Source organism: Oncorhynchus tshawytscha, linkage group LG16, assembly GCF_018296145.1.
Source record: "Oncorhynchus tshawytscha isolate Ot180627B linkage group LG16, Otsh_v2.0, whole genome shotgun sequence".
In the NCBI taxonomy this organism is placed as follows: domain Eukaryota; kingdom Metazoa; phylum Chordata; class Actinopteri; order Salmoniformes; family Salmonidae; genus Oncorhynchus; species Oncorhynchus tshawytscha.
This window is the reverse complement of record NC_056444.1, coordinates 51,592,291-51,616,139: the sequence shown is the minus strand read 5'-3', so window position 1 is coordinate 51,616,139 and position 23,849 is coordinate 51,592,291. Positions and strand designations below refer to the sequence as shown.

At 46.7% G+C, this 23,849-nt stretch overlaps 1 protein-coding gene across 2 annotated transcripts in view; it reads right to left on the bottom strand.

The window, feature by feature from the left end:
• Nucleotides 1–291: 291 nt before the first annotated feature.
• The window catches only part of LOC112233088 (nucleolar protein 4-like), a 130,080-nt gene continuing 106,522 nt past the window's right edge, over nt 292–23,849 (bottom strand). The window contains exons 6-11 of one of the 2 annotated variants that reach the window (XM_024400495.2): nt 7,700–8,058; nt 6,531–6,713; nt 6,167–6,355; nt 3,657–3,776; nt 3,358–3,469; nt 292–2,928 (exon numbers count right to left, since the gene is read on the bottom strand). In XM_024400495.2, coding sequence (XP_024256263.2) covers nt 2,705–2,928; nt 3,358–3,469; nt 3,657–3,776; nt 6,167–6,355; nt 6,531–6,713; nt 7,700–8,058 — 1,187 coding nt within the window. In that variant the 3' untranslated portion in view covers nt 292–2,704. Of the gene's footprint in view, nt 2,929–3,264; nt 3,470–3,656; nt 3,777–6,166; nt 6,356–6,530; nt 6,714–7,699; nt 8,059–23,849 lie in introns of both variants that reach the window. The other variant, XM_024400493.2, reaches the window with a different exon arrangement.

Below are 23,849 nucleotides of genomic sequence, written 5' to 3'. Positions count from 1 at the left end.
ACTGTACTGATACACTGCTGTGTTGTATGTGCTGAGGTAATTGTAGCCTAAGACCCCAGGGCAGGAGCAGAGTGAGGGATGGATCTGCAGAAATGAGGGTGATACTAATAAGAAAACACATTTTGAAGCCCTCACAGCCACGTTGCGAGAGAACACAGTGAGGGGTTTCCTCTTGACTGGTCATTTTGCATATTTCTCTTGTGTTTGTGTCGTTTTTACCCACCACGCAGATCTAATCAAGAGCTTGCTCAGAGATAAATAGAACGTCTTGGGAGTCCATTTTCTACTTTCTATCTAGCCATAATATTTCCATAAATTAAATATTTGTACATCAATGTGTACTCATTATGGAGATGGATTTGACATTGCACATGTATGCTGGGTGGATTTATCAAGGTGTTGTTCTGTGGTTCAGAGTGTGTCACCAGTGAGCACAGTGCTCCGTTCAATCTCAGGCCATGGAGGTAGCACACCTACATCAATGGCTTTCATTTACACAAGTCCCCCCCCCAATAGTGGTGGTTGTGAAACATCGTAGCACCCACACTGTTTATTTTTCGTTAACACTATGCTGTCAAGGGCCAGGATGATTATCAACTGCATTGCAAATACTCTTCCTCTTTCCTTTAGTAGGCCACACCTCACCAGTGCAAGATGGAGCCCTGAACAAGCAGGGCCTCCGTCACAGATTTCAGTTGCTTCAGTGTGCAAAAGGGAGCAAATTACAGTGACACAACAGTCAGCCCCTTCAGGCCTGCCTCTTGAAGAAACATTTTGCATTTTTTTTTCTCTCACACTCATTCTAAAAGGTACAAACCTCCCAGACTTTGACTGCACAGTAAAATAGATATGCCCAGAGCACCCTTGTGAGTGGCTGCAAGAGGAGCACGTTGATCCCTATATGCCTCCAGAGATTCAAAGTCATGAAGAAAGCAAAAAAGAAAAAGGAAACTGTACAAACAACACAGCCCTATGAAAGAACAAAAAGATCAACCAGAGTGCCTAGTAGCAAAGAGAAACAACTGACTGGGATGGCATGTCGTTTTTAAAAGTAAGATTTTAGTCTCTTATCGGTTTTGAGTAGTTTTAGCTTCTTTTTGTTTGTGTTGTTGTCTTGAGGTGCTCTGGTTGTGCAGGAGGATGGCGTCCTGACTTGAGGTTACAGGTCTGTGGCAAAAGTCCGGTACATATAGCAGCAGCGTGGATTAATGGCCATCTCAAAGAGTCAATAGACAAAGACATACGTTATCCCTCCCAGAACCGAACTGGACTGGGCTCAGGTCAGGGAGGAGATGGGGGATAGGTTCGAGAGAGGAATGCAGAACCGGACACGGAAAAAGACAGGGTATCATTGAGTGATGACTCGGGACAAACCAAAACCTGGAATTGATGGGAGAGCAATGAGCCACAAGAGGGTTGGAAAAATTGGGGAACTCCAAAAAAAGAAAACTACCAGCTATCGTCAGAGAGGTTCAGTCTCCCACGGAAAATACTACCTTGCCCCCCAGTCCCTCACTTTACTGATGCTTTTTCGTGTTCTCTTCATGGTGTTTCTAGAATCAAATATGGACTGAGTATTTACAGTACACAAATAACAGGACAAACAATACTTTTTTTTGTTTTAAATTCGAACTATAGTTACAATATTTACTCTGGAAACTTCTTGAAATGGTTAAGACTTTGCTTCCTGCAGGTCTATGAAAACACGGAACACATCAGGTAGTAACGGGTGAGTGTTGTGTGATGAGCGTTGTGTGACGTCGCCACCCAAGTAGGAATGAAGTACTCGAACGGTGGGTTGATAGATCTGAGGTATTTCCATGTGGAATAGATGGCATCTCCATAATGCATAAGATAAAGTGTTGCTCCCGGGCACATCGAGTTCTTTATTACTCAATGGGGAGGTGAGGTCTGAATCATGGGAAAGTGCTTTAGGACACAGAGTTTATTTACACAGAGCGCAACAAGTTGTCTCTTTCTTTCCAGCCTTCTTCAGCCTCTGTTCATCCAAAAAGTGGTTCAAAATGTCTTCTTGTAGTCAAACAAACAAATTCAGATCTCAAATCAAAAGTATTTGTCATGAACAAACATTTTGTTACTACTGTTCAGAGAGTCTCGTTTTCATTGTTATTGGGGATGGCGAGCTTGTTGAGGGGATCTGTGTACAGTAACACATTGAGCTTACTGGCACACCAAAAGGATCCACTTCTCTTCCTCATACAAGGGGGCGCTGTTCTCTCCTCATCACAGCACAACCCTGCAGTGTCCTCCAGCGCTCCAGCCCCACCACTCTCCTGCACATCACTTGGTAGACTAATTTCCGGCTCTCTCCCGGCCACCCCTCTTCTTTCCACAGAGCTGTGGAAGTGAGGCAGAGCTGTTATGATTGGGAGGGAGCATGTTCCTTTACAGGTGGTTCAAGAGGGGGAGAAACGCTGTTCCCAAGTCCTCGCAGACAGTGCTCTTTCTCTCCACGCACTGATGTTAAAACAATCAGGGGGGGGTGTTAGAATATTACACTAGAGGAAGGTAGCACTGTTGCATGCCTCCCTTCTGGAGACGGGGAGAATATACAGGTCAGTGGGGGAGGACGAAACACAGACAGATGGATCTGGTGAGTGGGAGAGTAGTTGGTTAGGGGTCGTGTGGGAGAGTCAGAGAGAAAGAGGGAGAAGCAGGGAGACGGGGAGGAGGAGTTTCCGGCTCAGTTTTGCTGCAGGATAAGGGTCTCCAGCTCATCGGCCGAGCGGAGCAAGAAGGCGGCCGACTCGCGGTAGCCGGCGATGAGCTGCCGCACGGCCGTGATCTCTGTTGGGCTGAGCTGTGCCGAGGCCCCGCCACCTATGACACCAGCACTCCGCCCGTGACTGTTTGAGCTGGCCGATGAAGAGTTTGACCCCAGGGACTTCATGCTGAGGTCAGTAGGGCCTGGGGGAAAGACAACACACTCAAATGAAGACACATACTGGGGGCATTTTACTATAATTGTAACTATTGAAAAACATAAATATGCATTCTTATCCACTGTAGGAGATATATTTTAGATGAGTTCCACCTGTATTTTTTTTTTAAAGAAAGTTTTCTATGTCCAAATATGGGCAAGAATTGGATTTCTCGATACGTTTCAATAAGTCTCAGTCTGTTCTAAACTCACCCAGTGATGCTGCTACAGCACGAGCAACATGCTTCAGGTAAGCTAAGGTATGCTGCTACTCTAAGCTGCCATTCTCTGGCCAAATAAAGAGGCGAAGCATGCTCTCTCACCGTTGCTCTGAGCAGTGGCGGTTGTCAGGGAGACTGGGTGTTGCATGCTAGCTCCCAGACCCCCGTAACCACGGTAACTATTGTTGAGCCCACCGTTGGTGTAGAGCTGGTCCTGGGAGTAGGCCGAGGCGGCCAGGGAGTAGGCAGAGTGGGCCAGGGAGGCCGGCTCGCGAGAACTGGGCTTGTCAAGTGCTATCTGCTCCTCCTGAGGTGGAGATGAGAGAGTTTTCAGTCCCACTTCTATGTATATAATATACTCAAGGTTAAGAACAGACTTTGCCATTGGCTATTAGAATACATACACAGTACATCCACCCACCTGAAAAGATACACACTTGTACACACACACCCTGATGTGCACACAGACACACACACACCATCAGAGCACTCACATGTGCCTGGTAGACATCCAGCCGCATCCTCTTGGCAGCCTTGCGTGTCTCGCTCTCGCAGGCGGCTGCCAGGATGTTCTCAGCCATGGCTGAGGTGAGGTGAGGTGGTGTGGGTCGTGTCTAGCAGGGGAGAGACAATCAGCACAAATTCATCCCCACGCCAGAGTACCCACATTGACCACAGGGGGCATATTCAACATTAATAATACAGAAGATATTACACGAACAATATGTTCAGTTGCACCTGCTCATTACACAAAGTTATTCCAACTCCTCTATTTCAGATAGTATCATTCCTAACCAGATACATGAGCACTGAACAGCACTACATTTTCAACCGAATATTTCACCAGGTAAGGAACAAAATGAAAGTATAATATCCTGATGTAATAAACAATGGTGATACAACATTTCTATGGCTCACACAATGGAATGTATTTTTTTGTGATGTCCGTTGAGTTGATTCCTGCTTTTACTTCCTGCTTTTCTCCTATGGGCAAATGGTGCATGAATGAAAATGTCCCATTCAGGCCTTTTACCCCCCCAAAATAAAAGATGGTTAGTTCCTGTCTGCTTAAGGGGGTGGCTCTCACAATGTATTAGCACCTGAGCCTGATCTGCTTAGTTCAATGACCTTATATGAACCAAAAAGAAAATGTGAGTGGGATGCCTCTGTCTCTGCTATGGGGTACACTCGCAATGGATGCCAATGACTCTGTGGCCACGAACGCCTCCAACTCAATCATCAAGTTTGCAGAAGACACAACAGTGGTAGGCCTGATTACCAATAACGACTAGACAGCCTACAGGAAGTAGGTGAAGACACCAATGTTGGGCGATTAGGCCTGGCTCGCAGTTGGCATTCCAATTCATCCCAAAGGTGTTTGATGGGGTTGAGGTCAGGGCTCTGTGCAGGACATTCAAGTTCTTCCACATTGATCTTGACAAACCATTTCTGTCTGGACCTCGCTTTGTGCATGGGCATTGAGAATTGTCTAGAATGTCATTGTATGCTGTAGCGTTAATATTTCCCATCACTGGAACTAAGGGGCCTGAACCATGAAAAACAGCCCCAGTCCATTATTCCTCCTCCACCAAACTTTACAGTTGGCACTATGCATTGGGGCAGGTAGCGTTTTCCTGGCATCCGCCAAATCCAGATTCGTCCGTCGGACTGCCAGATGGTGAAGTGTGATTCATAACTCCAGAAAACTAGTTTCCATTGCTTCAGAGTCCAATAGCCGGGAACTTTACACCACTCTAGCAGACGCTTTGGCATTTCGCATGGTCGTCTTAAGGTTTATGTGCGGCTGCTCGGCCATGGAAACTCATTTCGTGAAGTTTCCGACGAACAGTTCTTGTGCAGTTTTGAATTCGTTTGTGAGTGTTGCAAACGAGGACAGATGATTTCTTTACGCACTTCAGCACTCCGTGGTCCCGTTCTGTGAGCTTTTGTGGCCTACCACTTTGCGGCTGAGCCGTTGTTGCTCCTCTATGTTTTCACTTCACAATAACGGCACTTACAGTTGACCGGGGCAGCGTTCTGCAGGGCAGAAATTTGACGAACTGACTTGTTGGAAAGGTAGCATCCTATGACGGTGCCACATTGAAAGTTACTGAGCTCTTCAGTAAGGCCATTCTACTACCAGTGTTTGTCTATGGAGATTGCATGGCTTTGTGCTCAATTTTGTACACCTGTCAGCAATGAGTGTGGCTGAAATAGCTGAATCCACTAGTTTGAAGAGGTGTCCACATACTTTTGTATATATAGTCTATCTGTGACCAACAGCTGCATATCTGTATTTCCCGTCATGTGAAATCCATAGATTAGGGCCTAATGATTTTTTTTTCAATTGATTGACTTCCTTATATGAACTGTAACTAAAATAAAATATTTGCATTTTTTTATGAATTTTTTTAACCTTTATTTAACTAGGCAAGTCAGTTGAGAACAAATTCTTATTTTCAATGATGGCCTAGGAACAGTGGGTTAACTGCCTGTTCAGGGACAGAATGACAGATTTGTACCTTGTCAGCTCGGGGATATGAACTTGCAACCTTTCGGTTATTAGTCCAACGCTCTAACCACTAGGCTACCCTGCCGCCCCAAATTGTTCCATGTTGTGATTATATTTTTGTTCAGTATACTTATAATCTGGATTCCGGACATATATTTCTTAATTCCATTCTTTTATTTTTAGATTTATGTGTATTGTTGTGTAATGTTGGATATTACTGCACTGTTGGAGCTAGAAATACAAGCATTTCACTACACCCGCAATAACATCTGCTAAAAATGTGTATGCGACCAATAAAATTTGATTTGATAGAGGGGTTATGAATGCGAGAGAGGTGAAAGAGAAAGGGATGAGAGAGCGAGAGGAGAGGGAGTACGGTAGGTGTGGTACGTCCGGACACACTGAATGAGAGAGGAATAAGAAAGCCAGAGGTGGAATAGGAAAGAGAGTAGGAATAAGAGAAGGATGAGGTATGGGAGGCACGGTATGTACCTCCATGCCGCTTTTCTTCATGCGGCGGCAGGATTTGAGGTAGGTGCGGATGCGTTTGCGAGCGCGCTCCTGGAACTCGGGGAACTGGCGGCTGCACGACTCAATGATGGCCTGGATCTTCTCCTTTGGCTGCTTGGAGATGGGCACCATGCGGTCCAGGTTCTCATCCACAAACAGACGCACAAACATCTGAAAAGAAGAAAAGAAGAAACTTTGTGTGTCTGCTCTGCTAGCTATTTGCTGTTTCCTGTGTTCCTGAGGTGAAGGTCATGAAAAGGTGAGAGGAGCTCTAATATGTGTAGTGTACAGTGTGTATGTGTGTGTGTGTTCGGTCATGTCTAGCTGAGGTGAGAGCAGCTCTTACGTTAAAGGCCTTTAATCTCTCTGGGTCCACGCCCTCCGTGTCGTTGATCTTGTCATTGTCGTCGTGATCTTCATGGTCATCGTCATCATCCTCGGCTGCCGCCGCACTTCTGGTCACGGTCAGGTCCTCGGCACACGTCTCCATCTTCAATGAGTCGTAGCTTCCTGAGCTGTACTGAGGAGACTGTCACACACACATACATAGGTGCATGTGTGCATACGCACACACATATGAAGAACACGTACATACACAGGTGCATGCATAAACAAACACACACACACACACAGAGAACAGACACATAAATAGAAGAAGAGATACAAAGCCGCGGTAAGGTTTTCATTCCGTCTGTATGCTCCCTTCACATTGAAAGCAGCCGGCAAAATCTCAATCTTGAGGACCACTGATTACAGTGAGATAAAAAACTGCTAGACGTTTTTGTGCTCAAACTTTTCTACTTGTCAGATCCTTCCAATGGCTCTCGTCTGTGACAACGCGGCAAAGAAGATGCCTTCAAGGACAAGACTGCATTGTCAGAGCATGGTGAAGTGTGTGTCTCATTCAATAGCCAGAGAGCAGAAAGGAAGAACCTTTTATCCCCAGTCTCCTTTCATACAGCCCCAATAGCACTGTCCTCCACTGACTCCTGTGCGGATGCTCATCACAAGCACAGCAACACACTACTTCCCGTGGCACAGCCACTCTCGCTGCTCTCATGCACATTCTCTTTCTGGTTTCATGTCAAGAATAATGTCTTGGATTCCCGAGCCGAGACTGAACAGGTAATTGCAGTGTGGCAGGATCTCAATGGAAACCTCTCTCAGCTTTGTCCAATGCCCTGCCAATGAACCTCAACTTCCTGCGTATATACCTCAGGTCATAGCAAGACAGTGGTCATCTATAACAATGGTCACGCTGAGCTTTCAGACTATTACTCACACAGTCCTGGTGGGCTCACTGCTCAACACTTGGTGTGTAATATATTACCGTCAGACCTTTTTTTTTGAGTGTTTACTTAAGTCTGCCTGGAGTGCCAGGTGGGCAGTGCTTGCAGTTTTGTGACTATTCTATTGGTTCACTGTACCAGAAAAGTTGTATTGTATAAGCTCAATCAAATCTCAGCTAAAGTATTTGCAATCATTTCATACCCAGGTGTGAGCAGAAGGCCTCACCTTGTTGCCGTAGTCCCTGATCGAGTCTCTGTCCAGGCGCAGCTCAGCGGCATGGGGGAGGGGCTTGACAGGGTACTTCCTGCGCAGCTCATCTGGGGGGTCGGGCTGGAAGGGGCCCATCAGGGCAGTCCCGGGCAGTCTGGTCTCACTCAGGTTGACCGGCGCCTGTTGGTCCTCGGACGATGAGGACGAGGAGGTGGTGCTGAAGTCCAGCGGGGCCGGGGGCCCATTGCCGTTTACCATCTCCCTGTAAGGGGGTCCACCCGCTCCCCCCTCCGACCCCGGGGCCGCCCCACCCGCGGACGGAGGTGTCATGGTGTGCATGCCGTTCCCGCTGCCGCTCTCTGAGGATGAGTCGTCTGTGGAAACACACACGGAGGGACACCAGTTAGACTGGTAGAATCACATCACGCACAACACATAGAGTTGGTATTTAGAGATGTAAAACCACATATTTCAGTCAATGAGAGCTTGGGGAAATCAAAAGTGGAGCCTACATCACACCTTGAGTGTGAATCCCACACTCAACCCAGCCAAGGCCTCAGTGTGTCAGTACCATTGATTAGCAGTAGAGCGAGCTGTTGTAGTCAGTAAGAATACACATGGAACACTCAGTGTGTTGGTGTGGCTCTATTTGCACTCGCAGTCAGCAGAGTGTTACAGCCATAGTGAGGCAGGCAGGCAGAGATGCAGACAGGCAGGCAGAGAGACAGAGAGGCAGGCAGGCCGAGCGGTAGGCAGAGAAGCAGACAGGCAGAGAGGCCGACAGGAAGAGAGGCAGACAGGCAGAGAGGCCGACAGGAAGAGAGGCAGACAGGCAGAGAGGCGGACTGCCAGAGAGGCGGACAGGCCGAGAGGTAGGCAGAGAAGCAGACAGGCAGAGAGGTGGACAGGCAGAGAGGTAGGCAGAGAAGCAGACAGGCAGAGAGGTGGACAGGCAGAGAGGTAGGCAGAGAAGAAGACAGGCAGAGAGGCGGACAGGCAGAGAGGCGGACAGGCAGAGAGGTCGACAGGCAGAGAGGCAGACAGGCAGAGAGGCAGACAGAGAAGCAGACAGGCAGAGAGGTAGGCAGAGAAGCAGACAGGCAGAGAGGCAGACAGGCAGAGAGGCAGAGAGGTCGACAGGCAGAGAGGCAGACAGGCAGAGAGGTAGGCAGAGAAGCAGACAGGCAGAGAGGCCAGCAGGCAGAGGCAGACAGGCAGAGAGGCAGACAGGCAGGCAGGCCGAGCGGTAGGCAGAGAAGCAGACAGGCAAAGAGGCAGAGAGGGACGTGTGGTGCTGTGCTCTGTTAGTTAATTAAAGCCATCCGAGCTGGACTGGGGCCAGGTAGGCAGCCAGTGATACTTATTCATGAGAGCATGGCACTCCACCTCCCCTGTACCCCATTCACACACTGTAAGCTACACTGTACAACGGCGTACATCATAGTACCAGGGTAAACTAATACCAAGTCTGACCATCCATGAGCCGAGCATGTCGACTTGTTTCCACACACACACACACACACACACACACACACACACACACACACACACACACACACACACTCCTCTCTCCACACCAGGGAAAGTTGTCCCCTCCCCATCCTCAACTCAACCAGAGGCAGCTAGTAAATAAGTGATTGTTTAGTGCACGGCTCTGCCACTGAGACACGCTGATAGATGGCCTGTTTTCCCCCCCACAGTCCTCCTCGTTCCTGTCTCTGTTAGAAACACACACGTGCAGACAAACACACACACACTAGACACACACACACGACACACGAAAGACAACACACACAGCCCCATTATGACTAGGAAGAGTAGGGACTGTAGTGTCTCTTGTGCAGCTGAGAGCAGTGCTGTGGTGGCAGTGGGGTGGGGAGAGCCTGTGCTCATCACACAGATCCCCATTCTCACAGACACACTGCCTGGCCTGTATGCATAACCCTCCGAGTGGGACTGAGAGGGGTTCATATGCCTCTCCCAGTGCATGTGTGTGTGTAAATTTGGACTTAAAGCCTGCGTGCCGCGTGGAGAGCGTGTGTGCAGTAAGGGCAGTATTGGGGTCAGCTTTCCAAAGCCTCCACTGAGGGAGGGGGAAGGGGGGAGAGCCTGAGCCATAGAGCAGGTCAATGACCGTGAAGGAGGGGGGAGGGAGAGGAGAGCGGGAGAGGGGAGGTGGGGCTAGAGCGGGCCAGAAGCAAAGGCAGGGAGAGCGAGGAGGTAGAGATTTAGAAAGAGAGAGAGGGATGAGAGAGAGTGGGTTAGTTCATGGTTGAGGGTGGTAGAGGTAGAGAGTAGAGACCAGTGCGTGGGGATAGAGAGGGGAGATGAATCAAATCAAATCAAATCAAATTTTGATGAGAGGTCAAAGGGGGGTGGGGGGGGGTAGAGAGCAGGTCAGGGAGAGGGAGAGAGTGGGAGGAGGGTACGTGAGGCAGGGGCTGAGGCAGATGAAGAGAGATTGAGAGAAAGGGACAGGCAAGACAGGGGAGAAGAGAAGAAGGAAGGGGGAAAGCAAAAAGGCAGGACTGGGAGGATAGAAGAGGAGAACGGGAGAGCGATGGAGGGAGAGAAAGATAGAGAGGATGTGGTGGTGGGTTACGGCAGCGTAGAAAGGGAGGCAGGCGGTGTGTATTTACTAGAGTATAAAAAGTATTCATGCATGAAGAGTAAGGCCTAATTCCCGCCAGCTCAACACAAATCCCCCTCATCAAGACTGTGTGGTCGCCTGCTGAGGGAGCCACGCTCCTCTACTGCTCTTAAAGGCACACGACACCTTGGTGTCCTTCCTGTACTGTACTCCACTACTCTACTGTTCTGTCAGCAGCAACGATCTAGGGGCGCAACACATTGGATGATTCAACGTGTCAATGAATTTGTAGGCGACCTGTCCCTATTAAAATAAACCATACGTGAAAATATACTCAGTATAGCACGACAGAAGATCTAGCTGCTGAGACAGGCAGACAGGACTGAGAGTAACACGCATAGGCTTACAGATGAAAACACACAGCAGGTTTTGTTTCATTCCCCACTTTATGGCAGACTACCACTAGGCCGAAGCTATTAGTTGTCCACGGATGCACGCACAGACAGACAGACAGACAGACAGACAGACAGACAGACAGACAGACAGACAGACAGACAGACAGACAGACAGACATGCTGCAAATGTAAAGTTGAGCGGACACTGACAGACAGTGGACTGCTTTTTCCCACCCACAGCTTTAATGTCTACTAATGACATAGGCTGAGTCTCGTGGCACCCGATTCCCTACATAGTGCACTATTTTTGACTAGACCCATATGGACCCTGGTCAAAAGTAGTACGCTATATAGGGAATTGGATGCAATTTTGAACCATATAGCCTAGCCAGTTCCTGCAGAAAGAAATACAGCGTAAACCAGCCTAAATTTCAAGCCGGTCCATTCTGGTCTATGCTAGTCCTAGCTCAGGGGTGGGCAATAATTTAGTCTCGAGGGCCACATCAGGATTTCACAGACCACACAGATTTTTTCCATACCGATTTGTTCATCAAAAGCAATTAGCGGGTCAGAAAAAGGGCATTTATTTGAAAATGTATTATAATGATGTAATATAAATGTAATATAATAATTACTTTCTATCTAGTTTTATACGTTCAAGAGTGGCCTGGAGTGTTTTCTTAACACAAAACATAATATATATGTATTTTTACTCAAACTTCCCCAGAACGGATTGAATGTGCTCGCTGGCTGGATCCGGGTCATGTTGCCCATCCCTGGTCTAGCTGGTTAGGCTGGTGACAAGCTCATGCTGGTATGTTGGGGACCAGTTTATGCTGGGGATGCTGGTAATGCATGTATGCTGGTGACCAGCGTATGCTGGGGATGCTGGTAATGCATGTATGCTGGTGACCAGTGTATGCTGGGGATGCTGGTAATGCAAGTATGCTGGTGACCAGCGTATGCTGGGGATGCTGGTAATGCATGTATGCTGGTGACCAGCGTATGCTGGGGATTCTGGTAATGCAGCGTATGCAGGGGATGCTGGTGACCAGCGTATGCTGGGGATGCTGGTATGCTTGTGACCAAGCTAGTCCATGCTGGTCCAAAACATAGCAAAGGCTGGAAGTCATCAGCAAAAACACAGCAAGGCTGATCACCAGCACATCAAGCCAGTGTTAGTCTATGCTGTTTTTTTCTTCAGCATGGGCAAAATGTACACTGTTTGAAGGTACAGCACGGTACATATGATCACCTCTCCAGTCTCCACACAATGCTACAGTACATCGATGTGCTGTGCTACCAGGCAGCTAGGACCAAAAACACTGGACACAACAAGTGCGGTAAGTGCCCTTGAAATAACATGGGAAGCTTCAGCAGGCTATAGGCTATATGCTACAGTACATCAATGTGCTGTGCTACCAGGCAGCTAGGACCACAAACACTGGACACAACAAGTGCGGTAAGTGCCCTTGAAATAATATGGGAAGCTTCAGCAGGCTATAGGCTATAAGAGGACACAAGGCATCTGGGCAAAAGACAACAGATAAGATATGGGTATTGGGTTGTACACTATTCCATACAGACCTTGGCCAAAAGTAGTACACTATGTAGGGAAAAGGTTTCCATTTGGGACACAGCTATAGTGTTTCGCTCCAATCTAACCAACAATTAGGTATCAACACAATACTGAATTTTCTGTCCACCAGAGGCTAAAGTGGCTTTAAAAGCAGAGGACAGCAGAGCAACAAGTTAATTTCGCTAATTTCCTTGAAAGTTTGCGAGAGAGCTAGAGAGAGAAGGAGAGGGTGAGAGATAGGAAGACAGTGAGAGAGAGAAAGAGATAGGGAGGGGGAGAGAGAGTGACAGAGTACATAGTGGAGAGAACAGTGTCAACCGCAGCAATACTCTTTGATGAACCAGTGTCTTCAATGAGACTGGGCTGATTTTCTCATGCATCCCTGCTTTGAACACTGCTCTTCTACTCTACCTGTGTCTTTCCTCTTCTCAGAAATATCTACATTTCTCCCTGGGATGTGATCAGAACAGCATATTTTGGATAGGGGATAGATCTGTTTCTATTCTATATTAATGGAAGATAAAAGCAGGGATGAAAAATCGCATTGCTTCTCTCTCTTGGAAAAATATAAATCCATCCCTGCTTCCCTCCACGCTCAGCTCTCCCTTTCCTCAGCTCTCTCTTTCTTCAGCTCTCCCTTTCCTCAGCACTCCCTTTCCTCAGCACTCTCTTTCTTCAGCTCTCTCTTTCTTCAGCTCTCTCTTTCCTCGGCTCTCTCTTTCCTCAGCACTCTCTTTCCTCAGCACTCTCTTTCCTCAGCACACTCTTTCCTCAGCACTCTTTCCTCAGCACTCTCTTTCCTCAGCACTCTCTTTCCTCAGCACTCTCTTTCCTCAGCACTCTCTTTCCTCAGCACTCTCTTTCCTCAGCACTCTCTTTCCTCAGCACTCTCTTTCCTCAGCACTCTCTTTCCTCAGCACTCTCTTTCCTCAGCACTCTCTTTCCTCAGCACTCTCTTTCCTCAGCACTCCCTTTCTTCAGCTCTCTCTTTCTTCAGCCATCTCTTTCCTCAGCTCTCCCTTTCCTGAGGAGTGGCAGTGGCGCGCAGCAGGCCCCTGTGAATTCGGAATGTCACTTTGATACATGGGAGTGTTTAGTAGGCCGAGGGGCACAAAGGAGACTGTTTGTGTTTAAGAGAGGAAAGGTCTCTGAGCGCCAAGGTCTCATCCGCGTACATGCAAGGACAGGTGCTCGCTCACACACGACCACACACCCCTAAAAAGCTCTTTGCGCCTTCTAACAGAAAAGGTCTCAGAGCGCTTGGCACACACACGCACACACACACAGGCTTGCACACACACACACGCTTAAAAAGCCTTTGCACCTTCTAGCCGCCAGGGCAGAGGCAGGCTCAAGGGGACCAAGGCAGGGACAGGAGAGGGTGGGGGTGAGACAGTCAATCAACGTTTTACCCATGCTCCTCCCTGGGAGGCAGGGAGGAGGCCAGTCACGGCGCTCTAAAGCAGACAGACAGACACAGGAAGAGAAGAGGAGGAGGACGCTACATCAGCCATCCTGACAACATTCATCTCCAACTGTTCTCGCACACCAGAGACAACAGAGAGCAGCATTGATAATTTCAGACAGGTGGACACCTTCAAACAATCCCAGTGTGAGCCTTTTAAGTCAAGTCAATGTTCATTGCCAGTAATCTACCAATTTCTAATTGAACAGAAGATATATGCCGCCATTCCTACAGCGGTTAGAGCTGAGAGAAACAACTTGTTTATTCAAAAAGTTAGCAATATATCACAACCCCACCTGGTCAGAAATGACAGAGAAACATTTGAATCAATATGATTTAATCTGTTGCGACAATTCTATATTTTCCCTGACCGTGTGCGTAGTAAATCAATGTTTCTATTGTAGTTGGCCTCTTGTACATTGATTTAAATAAACCGGGCAGATTAAAACCTGGCATTAATTAAGGGGATTATTTATTTAATGTAGAGATAAATTAAACAAAACAGGCAGCGGCGGCTCTCCGGTCCACACTGTGCAGAGAGAGGGAGAGAGACACAATGTCTGTCCACGATTCAATCAGCTCAACTGCATCAGAGCAACTAAAGCAGGAAGCTACAGGGAGAAAGAAATACTGCTCAACCATGAGGGAGAGCACACACACTACGAACGAACAGACATGTAGGAAAATCCACACACACACACACACACGCATGGGCGTGCGCACACACACACAAACCAGTAACCACAGAGTAAAGTGCACGTACAAGCACACAGACTAGCGGCGAGTAGCGTCCCAAGCCACTGACACAAACACGCTCACACAAAAGCACATTCATTTGCTGGCGTACATGTGCTAAGACATTCAGAGATGAACAGATGGAAGCATGACATGGCAACAACAACACAGTCCTAGCCTACATAATAACCAACACTACACACCCTTTATTCTCACACAGACGGTGCAGGGCTCCATGCTAACCTTTTTTTAAAATGTTTTTTACAAGGTTAACATAGTCGCTCACAAAGAAATTTAGGAGCACAATAAAAAATATTTGAGGTAATAAAGCTAAAATCCTTAAGTTTTCTAGGAGCACTAGTGCTCCTAAATTAAAATTCTGGGTTGCACGGTAAAATATTTAGATGCAAATGCGAGTAAAATGGTCGCGTCGCAGAGCCCTGCAGTGATAAGACCCTTGTAAAAAGGCATGCTAACATTTGACATTTGTTAAAAGGCTAAGCCGCCTGTCATAAAGGCAGAGGTAGAGTGTGGGAACAGGGTATTGTGTAGCTATGAGAGATTCATCAGAAGAAAGTGTTTGAGCACAGAGTAAAGGCTAGTGGAGAGAAAGAGAGGGAGTAATTGAGAGTGAGAGACATAGTGAGAGAGGGAGAAAGATAGAGAAGAAGTGACGGAGAGCGAGAGAGAAAGAAAGGAGAGTACAGAGAGAGAGAGAGAGAGAACAAGAAAGTGAGTGAGAGAGACGAGAGTCTAGAGAGGAGAGTAGAGAAGTGTGCAGGAGGGGTCACTGAAGAGGAAGGTCAAGTCAATCTATTGCACAGGGATCACAGCAGCGTTCTGCCTGGCCCCTAAGAGACCATGTGACTTCAGTGGCTGAGGATGGTCACATGGTAGAGCTCTGTGACAAAAGCACGACCAAATCACACAAACGTCTTCATTCAGCCAGGTCCAGGGAAAGCACACATATGTATCTATGGGCTACATTGTGTGTTTCAGCTTGTATGCATGTGTTGTGTGTGTGTGTGTGTGTGTGTGTGTGTGTGTGTGTTACTTCTCCGAGCAGACAGTTTGGGGTTTTGATGTATACAGTGTCTTTGGAAAATATTCAGACCCCTTGAATTCTTCCAAATTTTGTTTGGTTACAGCTTTATTCTAAAATTGATTTAAAAATGACGCTACAAGCTTGGCACACCTGTATTTGGGGAGTTTCTCCCATTCTTCTCTGCAGATCCACTCAAGCTTTGTCAGGTTGGATGGGGAGCGTTGCTGCACAGCTATTTTCAGGTCTCTCCAGAGATGTTAGATCGGGATCAAGTCCGGGCTCTGGCTGGGCCACTCAAGGATATTCAGAGACTTGTCCCGAAGCCACTCCTTGTGTTGTTATGGCTCTGTGCTTAGGGTCATTGTACTGTTGAAAGCTGAACCTTTGCCCAAGTCTGAGGTCCTGAGCGCTCTAAAGCAGGTTTTCATTAAAGATCTCTCTGTACTTAGCCTTGTTCATCTTTGCCTTGATCCTGACTAGTCTCACAGTCCCTGCTGCTGAAAAACATCCCAACAACATGATCCTGCCACCACCATGCTTCACCGTAGGGATGGTGCCAGGTTTCCTCCAGATGTAACGCTTGGCATTCAAGCCAAAGTGTTCAATATTGGTTTCAACAGACCAGAGAATCTTGTTTCTCATGGTCTGAGAGTCTTCAGGTGCCTTTTGGCAAACTCCAAGCCTGCTGTCATGTGCCCTTTACTGAGCAGTGGCTTTCGCCTGGTCACTATACCATAAAGGCATGATTGGCGGAGTACTGTTTTCCTTCTGGAAGCTTCTCCCATCTCCAAAGAGGAACTCTAGAGCTCTGTCAGTGACCATCGGGTTCTTGGTCACCTCCCTGACCAAGACCCTTCTCTCCCGATTGCTCAGTTTGGCCGGGCGGCCAGCTCTAGGTGGTTCCAAACTTCTTCCATTTAAGAATGATGGAGGCCACTGTGTTCTTGGGGACCTTCAATGCAGCAGAAATTCTTTGGTACCCTTCCCCAGATCTGTGCCTCAACACAAACCTGTCTTGGAGCTCTACCAACAATTCCTTCGACCTCATGGCTTGGTTTTTGCTCTGACATGCCTGTCAACTGTGGGACCTTAAATAGACAGGTGTGTGCCTTTCCAAATCATGTCCAATCAATTGAATTTACCACAGGTGGACTCCAATCAAGTTTTAGAAACATCTCAAAGATGATCAATGGAAACAGGATGCACCTGAGCTCAATTTCGAGTCTCGTAGCAAAGGGTCTGAATAATTACGTAAATAAGGTATTTCAGTTTTCTTCTTTTAGAAATTTGCAAAAATGTCTCAAACCTTTTTTCGCTTTGTCATTATAGGTTATTGTGTGTAGAATGTTGAGGATTGTTTATTTATTTAATACATTTTTAAAAAGGCTGTAACATAACAAAATGTGGAAAAAGTCAAGGGGTCTAAATACTTTCCGAATGCACTGTACACACTGATATGTTTTCAAATCAAAATAAAATAAAATACAATTTGTCACATGCCCCGAATACAGCAGTTGTAGACCTTACAGTAAAATGCTTACTTACAAGCCCTTAACCAACAATGCTTTAAGAAGTTAAGATTTGTTTTTTTGTTAGATTTGTTTTTTTGTAATAAGTGTTAAGTACAAAATAGGTTAGTTGAGGTAATATGTACATGTAGGTAACGTTAAAGTAGTTAAAGTGACTATGCATGTTACGATTTTCTTCCGTCAAAGGAGAGTCGGACCAAAATGCAGCGTGGTTAATACGATACATCTTTAATGAAGATGAAACACGATAATACAAAAACAAGAAACGGGACGTGAAAACCTATACAGCCTATCTGGTGACAATAAACACAGAGACAGGAACAATCACCCACGAAACACAAAGAATATGGCTGCCTAAATATGGTTCCCAATCAGAGACAACGAGAATCACCTGCCTCTGATTGAGAACCGCCTCAGGCAACCATAGACTATGCTAGAAAACCCCACTAAGCCACAACCCCAAAACCTACGAAAAACCTCCATACAAAAACACAACACAAAATAAACCCATGTCACACCCTGGCCTGACCAAATAAAAAAAGAAAACACAAAATACTAAGACCAGGGCGTGACAATGCATAGATCATAAACAGAGAGTAGCAGCAGCATCAAAGAGGGGTCTGGGTAGCCATTTGACTAGATGTTCAAGTGTCTTATGGCTTGGGGGTAGAATCTGTTTAGAAGCCTCTTGGACCTAGACTTGGCGCTCCGGTACCGCTTGCCGTGCGGTAGCAGAGAGAACAGTCTATGACTTGGGTGGCTGGAGTCTTTGACAATTTTTAGGGCCTTCCCCTTACATCGCCTGGTATAGAGGTCTTGGATGGCAGAAAGGTTGGCCCAGCGATGTGCAGGGCCGTTCGCACTACCCTCTGTAGTACCTTGCGGTCGGAGGCCGAGCAGTTGCCATACCAGGCAGTGATGTCAGCAGGATGCTCTCGATGGTACAGCTGTAGAACCTTTTAAGGTTCTGAGGACCCATGACAAATCTTTTTAGTCTCCTGAGGTGGAATAGGTTTTGTCATGCCCGCTTCACAACTGTCTTGGTGTGCTTGGACCATGTTGGTTTGTTGGTGATGTGGACACCAAGGAACTTGAAGCTCTCAACCTGCTCCACTGCAGCCCCGTTGATGAGAATGGGGGTGTGCTCGGTCCTTTTTTTCCTGTAGTCCACAATCCTCTCCTTTGTCTTGATCACGTTGAGGGAGAGGTTGTTGTCCTGGCATCACACGGCCAGGTCTCTGACCTCCTCCCTATAGGCTGTCTCGTTGTTGTCGGTGATCAGGCCTACCACTGTTGTGTCATTGGCAAATTTAATGATGGTGTTGGAGTCGTGCCTGGCCATGCAGTCATGACTGAACAGGGAGTACAGGAGGGGGCTGAGCATGCACACCTGAGGGGCCCCTGTGTTGAGGATCAGAGTGGCGGATGTAGTGCGTACTGGGCCGTACGCACTATCCTCTGTAGTGCCTTACGGTCGGATGCCGAGCAGTTGCCATACCAGTTAGTGATACAACCAGTGTGTTTGTTTGTTTGTGTGTGTATATGTGTGTGCATGCATGCTTGTGCATGTTAAAAATATACCCCTGTGTGTACAACAGGCCCCCAGGGGCCGGCTACAGCAAAGAGAGGGAGAGGCTGAAACACAGGCAGCGGTAACTCCTGTGGTTCCTGTGCCATCTGTACCTGTGCCAGGTCAAGCCTGTGTGTTTACAACACTAAAGAACATCCCATAGCCAAACCTCAGCTGGCTCACTTCTCTCCTTCAGACACTGCTAATGACATGTGACCCGGCCGGACAAAAAATATCACTTGCCGCAGTTCGTCCTATTACCGTTATACAATTATCCCCTTGGTTTTTAATATGAACGAATTGATTTTCTCTGTCATTAGCAGAGCTGAGGTGTTGATTAGACAGGTGCGGTGGTGGCCGATGGGAGGCCACAGTGAGGGGGGGGTGCTGGATGGAGAGGAGCAGGGGAGGGGTGGGAGAGAGGGGTAGGAGCTCTAATGGGGCGGCCTGTCGTTTTTCATTAGTGGCTCCAGTACGTTCTGACAGCTTGAGGCTTTTTTTCCTTCTCCCCTCAGCGGAGCTGACCTGAGCACGAGCATTAACAGATGCTAATTCCTTCACTCCCACTTCTCCAATCTCCCCGAGGCGGGTGGGGGGAATGGTGGATGAGAGAGGGTGAGGGGGGTGCACTGACTCCCCTCTGCGGGATTACAATGGATTATCCCACTAAGAAGTGGCACGAGCTGCTCCCCATGCTTGCGCAAGGCCCTGGCATCCCCATAGCAACAAGCCATTCCCCGCTGCCACCCTCCCTCCCTCCATCCACCTCCCCTCATCTCTCTCCCCCTCCCCTGCGCAGGCAATCGTCTCCTCTTTTCTGCCCCCCTCCCCCTTTTGCTGCAGCAGTGACAGCTGTCCCCCTCTGAAAGCCCAGCCCACCCAGGGTGTGGAGCAGGGAGCAGGGAGCAGGGGGGAGAGAGCGGGAGAGGGGCATCACAAAGGAGCACCGATACAGGGAGAAGGACAAGGTAGGGGAGAGCAGGAGACCAGGGAGAAAGACCAGAAGGACGTGTGTGTGAGAGAGAAAGGGAGGGAGAGAATGAAGGAGAGAAAGAAAACTTTATCCCATTACTCAACAATATGCAAGCAGATCTACAGTAATTAAATTGAACAATCTTCCCATGAATCTTACAGGCAGAATAAACCGCTGCAGAATGGCATGGCTCCCAAAGTTTTCATATTTATTCTCAGTAATACCAATTACCCCACTGAAGACATTCTGAGCCTTCCAGACTTGGAATTGTATCAACTCGCCACCCAGGGCTTTTACTTGTGACATGTTTTTAAATGCACGAAAGAGGAACATTGAAGATGGACATTTTGACGTGTATATTTTCAAAGGATAAAGCTAACAATAACAACTTCATGGTTAAGAACACTATATAACAATATGGAAGAAAATGAAATGTATTCTACAATAACCAATATCACTCTCTAAAAACACAACCCCATGGCACAATCCTTGGGTAGCTTTTCAGAATTCACCGATAAATTGGTCCACATGGAAAACTAAAAGTATAGAAACTGTAAATTACTTGGTAATAGGAAATAAATGTATTTTCATGACAGAATTAATATTAATATTGGAACATAATTAATGAAATTACAGTTAAAGGGAAATGTCACCATTTTTTAAAACTTCATATTCATCATCTCCAGCACCACCCCAACATCAACATATTTGAAAATGTCACCTTTCTATGTTTTGTGGAAAAAAAGATAGAGGAAGATAGTGTTTCCAATGACATCATCTGTGTGCATCATGTGATTTTAACCAATTATGAGTAGGCATTGCCTACTAATTTAATACTAATTGGTTGATGAGGTCATTGGAAACACTTACCTTCCTCTATCTTTTTGAATACAAAACATAGAAAGGTGCCATTTTCACATATGTAGCTGTTGGCGTGGTGTTGGAGATGATGAATATGAAGTTTAAAAAATGGTGACATTTCCCTTTAACTGTAAATTAATGAATTATGTTCCAACATTCCCTCCATCTTGTGCAAATATCAGTTCTTTTTAAGTCTTCGTTCCAATAGTTTATATTCGTAAAATGTCCCTTTAATGAAAATGTACGCTTGATCCAGTATAAACTAATGTATACAATTTATTACATGTGAGACAAAATTCACAAATTCTACAGCACAACGGCAGAGTCATGTAAAACTAACCATGACTAAATAATCCATGCCTTCTGGGAATGCAAAAAAGTCCAAAAGTTATGAATGGAGTTAGAAAGTTGGCTGTCAGAAGTATTAGTATATAAATGTACTTTTAATCCGTCTGTCTACATATTACAAGGCATATGAGGGTGCAGTGAGGTACCCGATGGGTCGGACGATACTTTTCTCCTCAATCATCTTGAAAAAAATGTCTACTTAAAAACTGGAAAAATCAACCAATCCGCCATCGTTTACTCAATGGAAAAGTCAAGCGCTTCATTATCTAGACGTTGAAAGTGCGTGGGTGACGGAGAGAAACAAAATGGTGACGTTTGAGGCCACGTCACGGAGAGTGATGCGGGTGTGAGCAAGGCGGTCTGGGCAGGGGTGATGTTGTAGATGTTTGTGAGCGTCTGTTTCTTCTCATTTATATGTGTATGTTTTGTATTGTAAAATATATATATATATACATATATATATATATATATATGGAGTAAGGTAGAAAGTGTAAGAGTGAAAGAGGAAAAGAGGGGGGAAGAGTGGCGAGCAGACCAGGAGGGTTTGTCCTCTACTGTCTCAGCAGCCCCCTGACACAGCCAATAATCTTCACTTCTAACACCTGGGGAACAGGAGCCGCACTGCGCTGAGAGACCCATGTGTGCACAGACACACACACTGGACACTAACATGTACATAATATGGCACATGTTACACACACACACACACACACACACACACACACACACACACACACACACACTTAAGCATGCGGGCACGCAGTCACACACATGCAGGCAAACACACTGGACACACCACACCACCATATCATAGCACAACCAACAGTATAGTTCATTCTATTTAACTATTTGCCGCTGAATGTGATCACAGGGAGTGTAATCAGATGGATTGAAAGTTAAAGGGCCCATCATCAGTTTGGAGTTAAAAGCCACAGAGACACATAATTAGAGGAAGGCTCATCATCATCATCTCCAAACAGCATCTTTAATAAAGGGAAAGTCCTCACACACACACACACACCCTTCTCCTCACTTCTCCTTCACACCACTGAGGCGTCTTGTCTTTGAAGAATGGGGCTTGCAAAGCTCCGCAGTTTTCCTCCTCCTTGGGTCTTCCTAATTGGCATCCTGCAGTACAGCGGGTAGGTCCCGTTGTGCAGCTCCACCGTGAAGCCCTTTCCCTCCAGACTCAGTAGGGCCCCTCGTGCAGCTCTACCGTGGAGCCCTCTCCCTATAGCTTTAATACCTCACTCTCAGGACAACCACAGCTAGGGGCCTCAGCCTCAGCTCTGACTCCACCACGATAGGGAACATGACTTAGCAGGAGCTATACCTACAATACAGTTCAGCAGGGGGGAACAACAGTCTCCTCGAAAGAGGGAAAAAAAGCCCAGCCTCTCTCTTCTCCTGGAGGTCTGGCAGGTGGTGGATGGTCCGTTCTTTGGGTGTCAGTGAAAAGAGCCTTGGAGGGACTGGGTCGAGAGAAAGCCTCTCATTGTTCTGGATGACACACAGACAGTGGCAGCATTGGCTGGGTCATGTTTTGAGGGAGGAGGGATCACGGAGAGGCAAAAAGCCACAGGGGAGGACAGTGTGTCCGTCTGCCTGGTTGCCTTAGAACGCGACACATCCAAGTGTCAACCATTTAGTGTTACAGTATCACCCACACCAACAGCACCCATACGCTCAACATGACTTCTTAGGGACAATAAAGGAGAACAATGGCTATTCAGGAAACCACAAAAGATAGAAATAATCATTACAGTCCCAACAATTATTAGGATTCTGGACAATAATACCATAAAACACTGCACGGCATTACACAGTTGAGCTGCTTGCAAAATACTGCAAATGCGGCGTCTGGGCAGCCAGTCAACTCATAATAGGATACGATGACGAGCGCTGAGTAGTAAACAATGATGCCAGCAGCATGGAGGGAGGCTGAAACAGTAGGGAGAATTGAGTGACAGTGACTGCAGGGTACAGAACAGGGTACTCTCTCTGCTGGCCTTTTCTCCTCTTAATAATAACTTTCATTTTTCTCATCCAGTTAAGGTCTCTCTTTCTCTCTCTCTGTCTCTCTCTGTGTCTCAATTAAATTCAAAAGGGCTTTCTTGGCATGGGGAAACGTATGTTTACATTGTCAAAGCAAATGGAATAGACAACAAACAAAAGGGAAATAAACAGTAAACATTACACTCACAAAAGTTTTAAAAGAATATAGACATTTCAAACGTTATATTATTGGCTTAGTCCAGTGTTGTAACAATGGGCAAATAGTTGAAGTAAGAAAGGGAAGATAAATAAACAGATAAATCTAGGTTGTATTTACACTGGTTGCACTTTTGTCGTGGCAACGGGCCACAAATCGTGCTGCTGTGATGGCACACTGTGTTATTTCGCCTGACCGATATGGGAGTTTATCAATGTTTGATTTGTTTTCAAATCCTGTGTGGGTTTGTGTGATCTGTGGGAAATATGTGTCTCAGATAGCATTCCAATTTGCTCTGTTAAGTTGGTTGATTCTGTCCAGTGCCAAATAGTTATCTTTTTGCTTTGTCAATTTGTTGGGTCTAAATGTGTTTCTGTCCTGGGGGTCTGTGGGGTCTGTTTGTGTTTGTGAACAGCTGGCTGAGGGGAATCTTCTCTAGGTTAATCTCTCTGTAGGCGAGGGCTTTGTGGTGGAATGTTTGGGCATCGCTTCCTTTTAGGTGGCTGTAGAGTTTAACAGCTCTTTTCCGGACTTTGATAACTATAGACCTAATTCTGCTCTGCATGCATTGTTTGGGGTTTTGAATTGTACACAAAGTATATTTTTGCAGAATTCTGCATGCAGAGTCTGTCGGGCCCAAGTCAGACAGAATCTGTGCAGAAGATCTAGGTGCTGCTGTAGGCCCTCCTCAGTTGGGGACAGAAGCACGAGACCATCTGCAAACAGTAGACATTTGATTTCTGAGTCTGTTCCAGTGCCCTCGCCATTTCATTGATATATATATGTTAAAGAGGGTGCGGCTCAAGCTGCATCCCTGCCTCACCCCATAGCCCCAAGGAAAGACATCTGTGTGTTTATTGCCA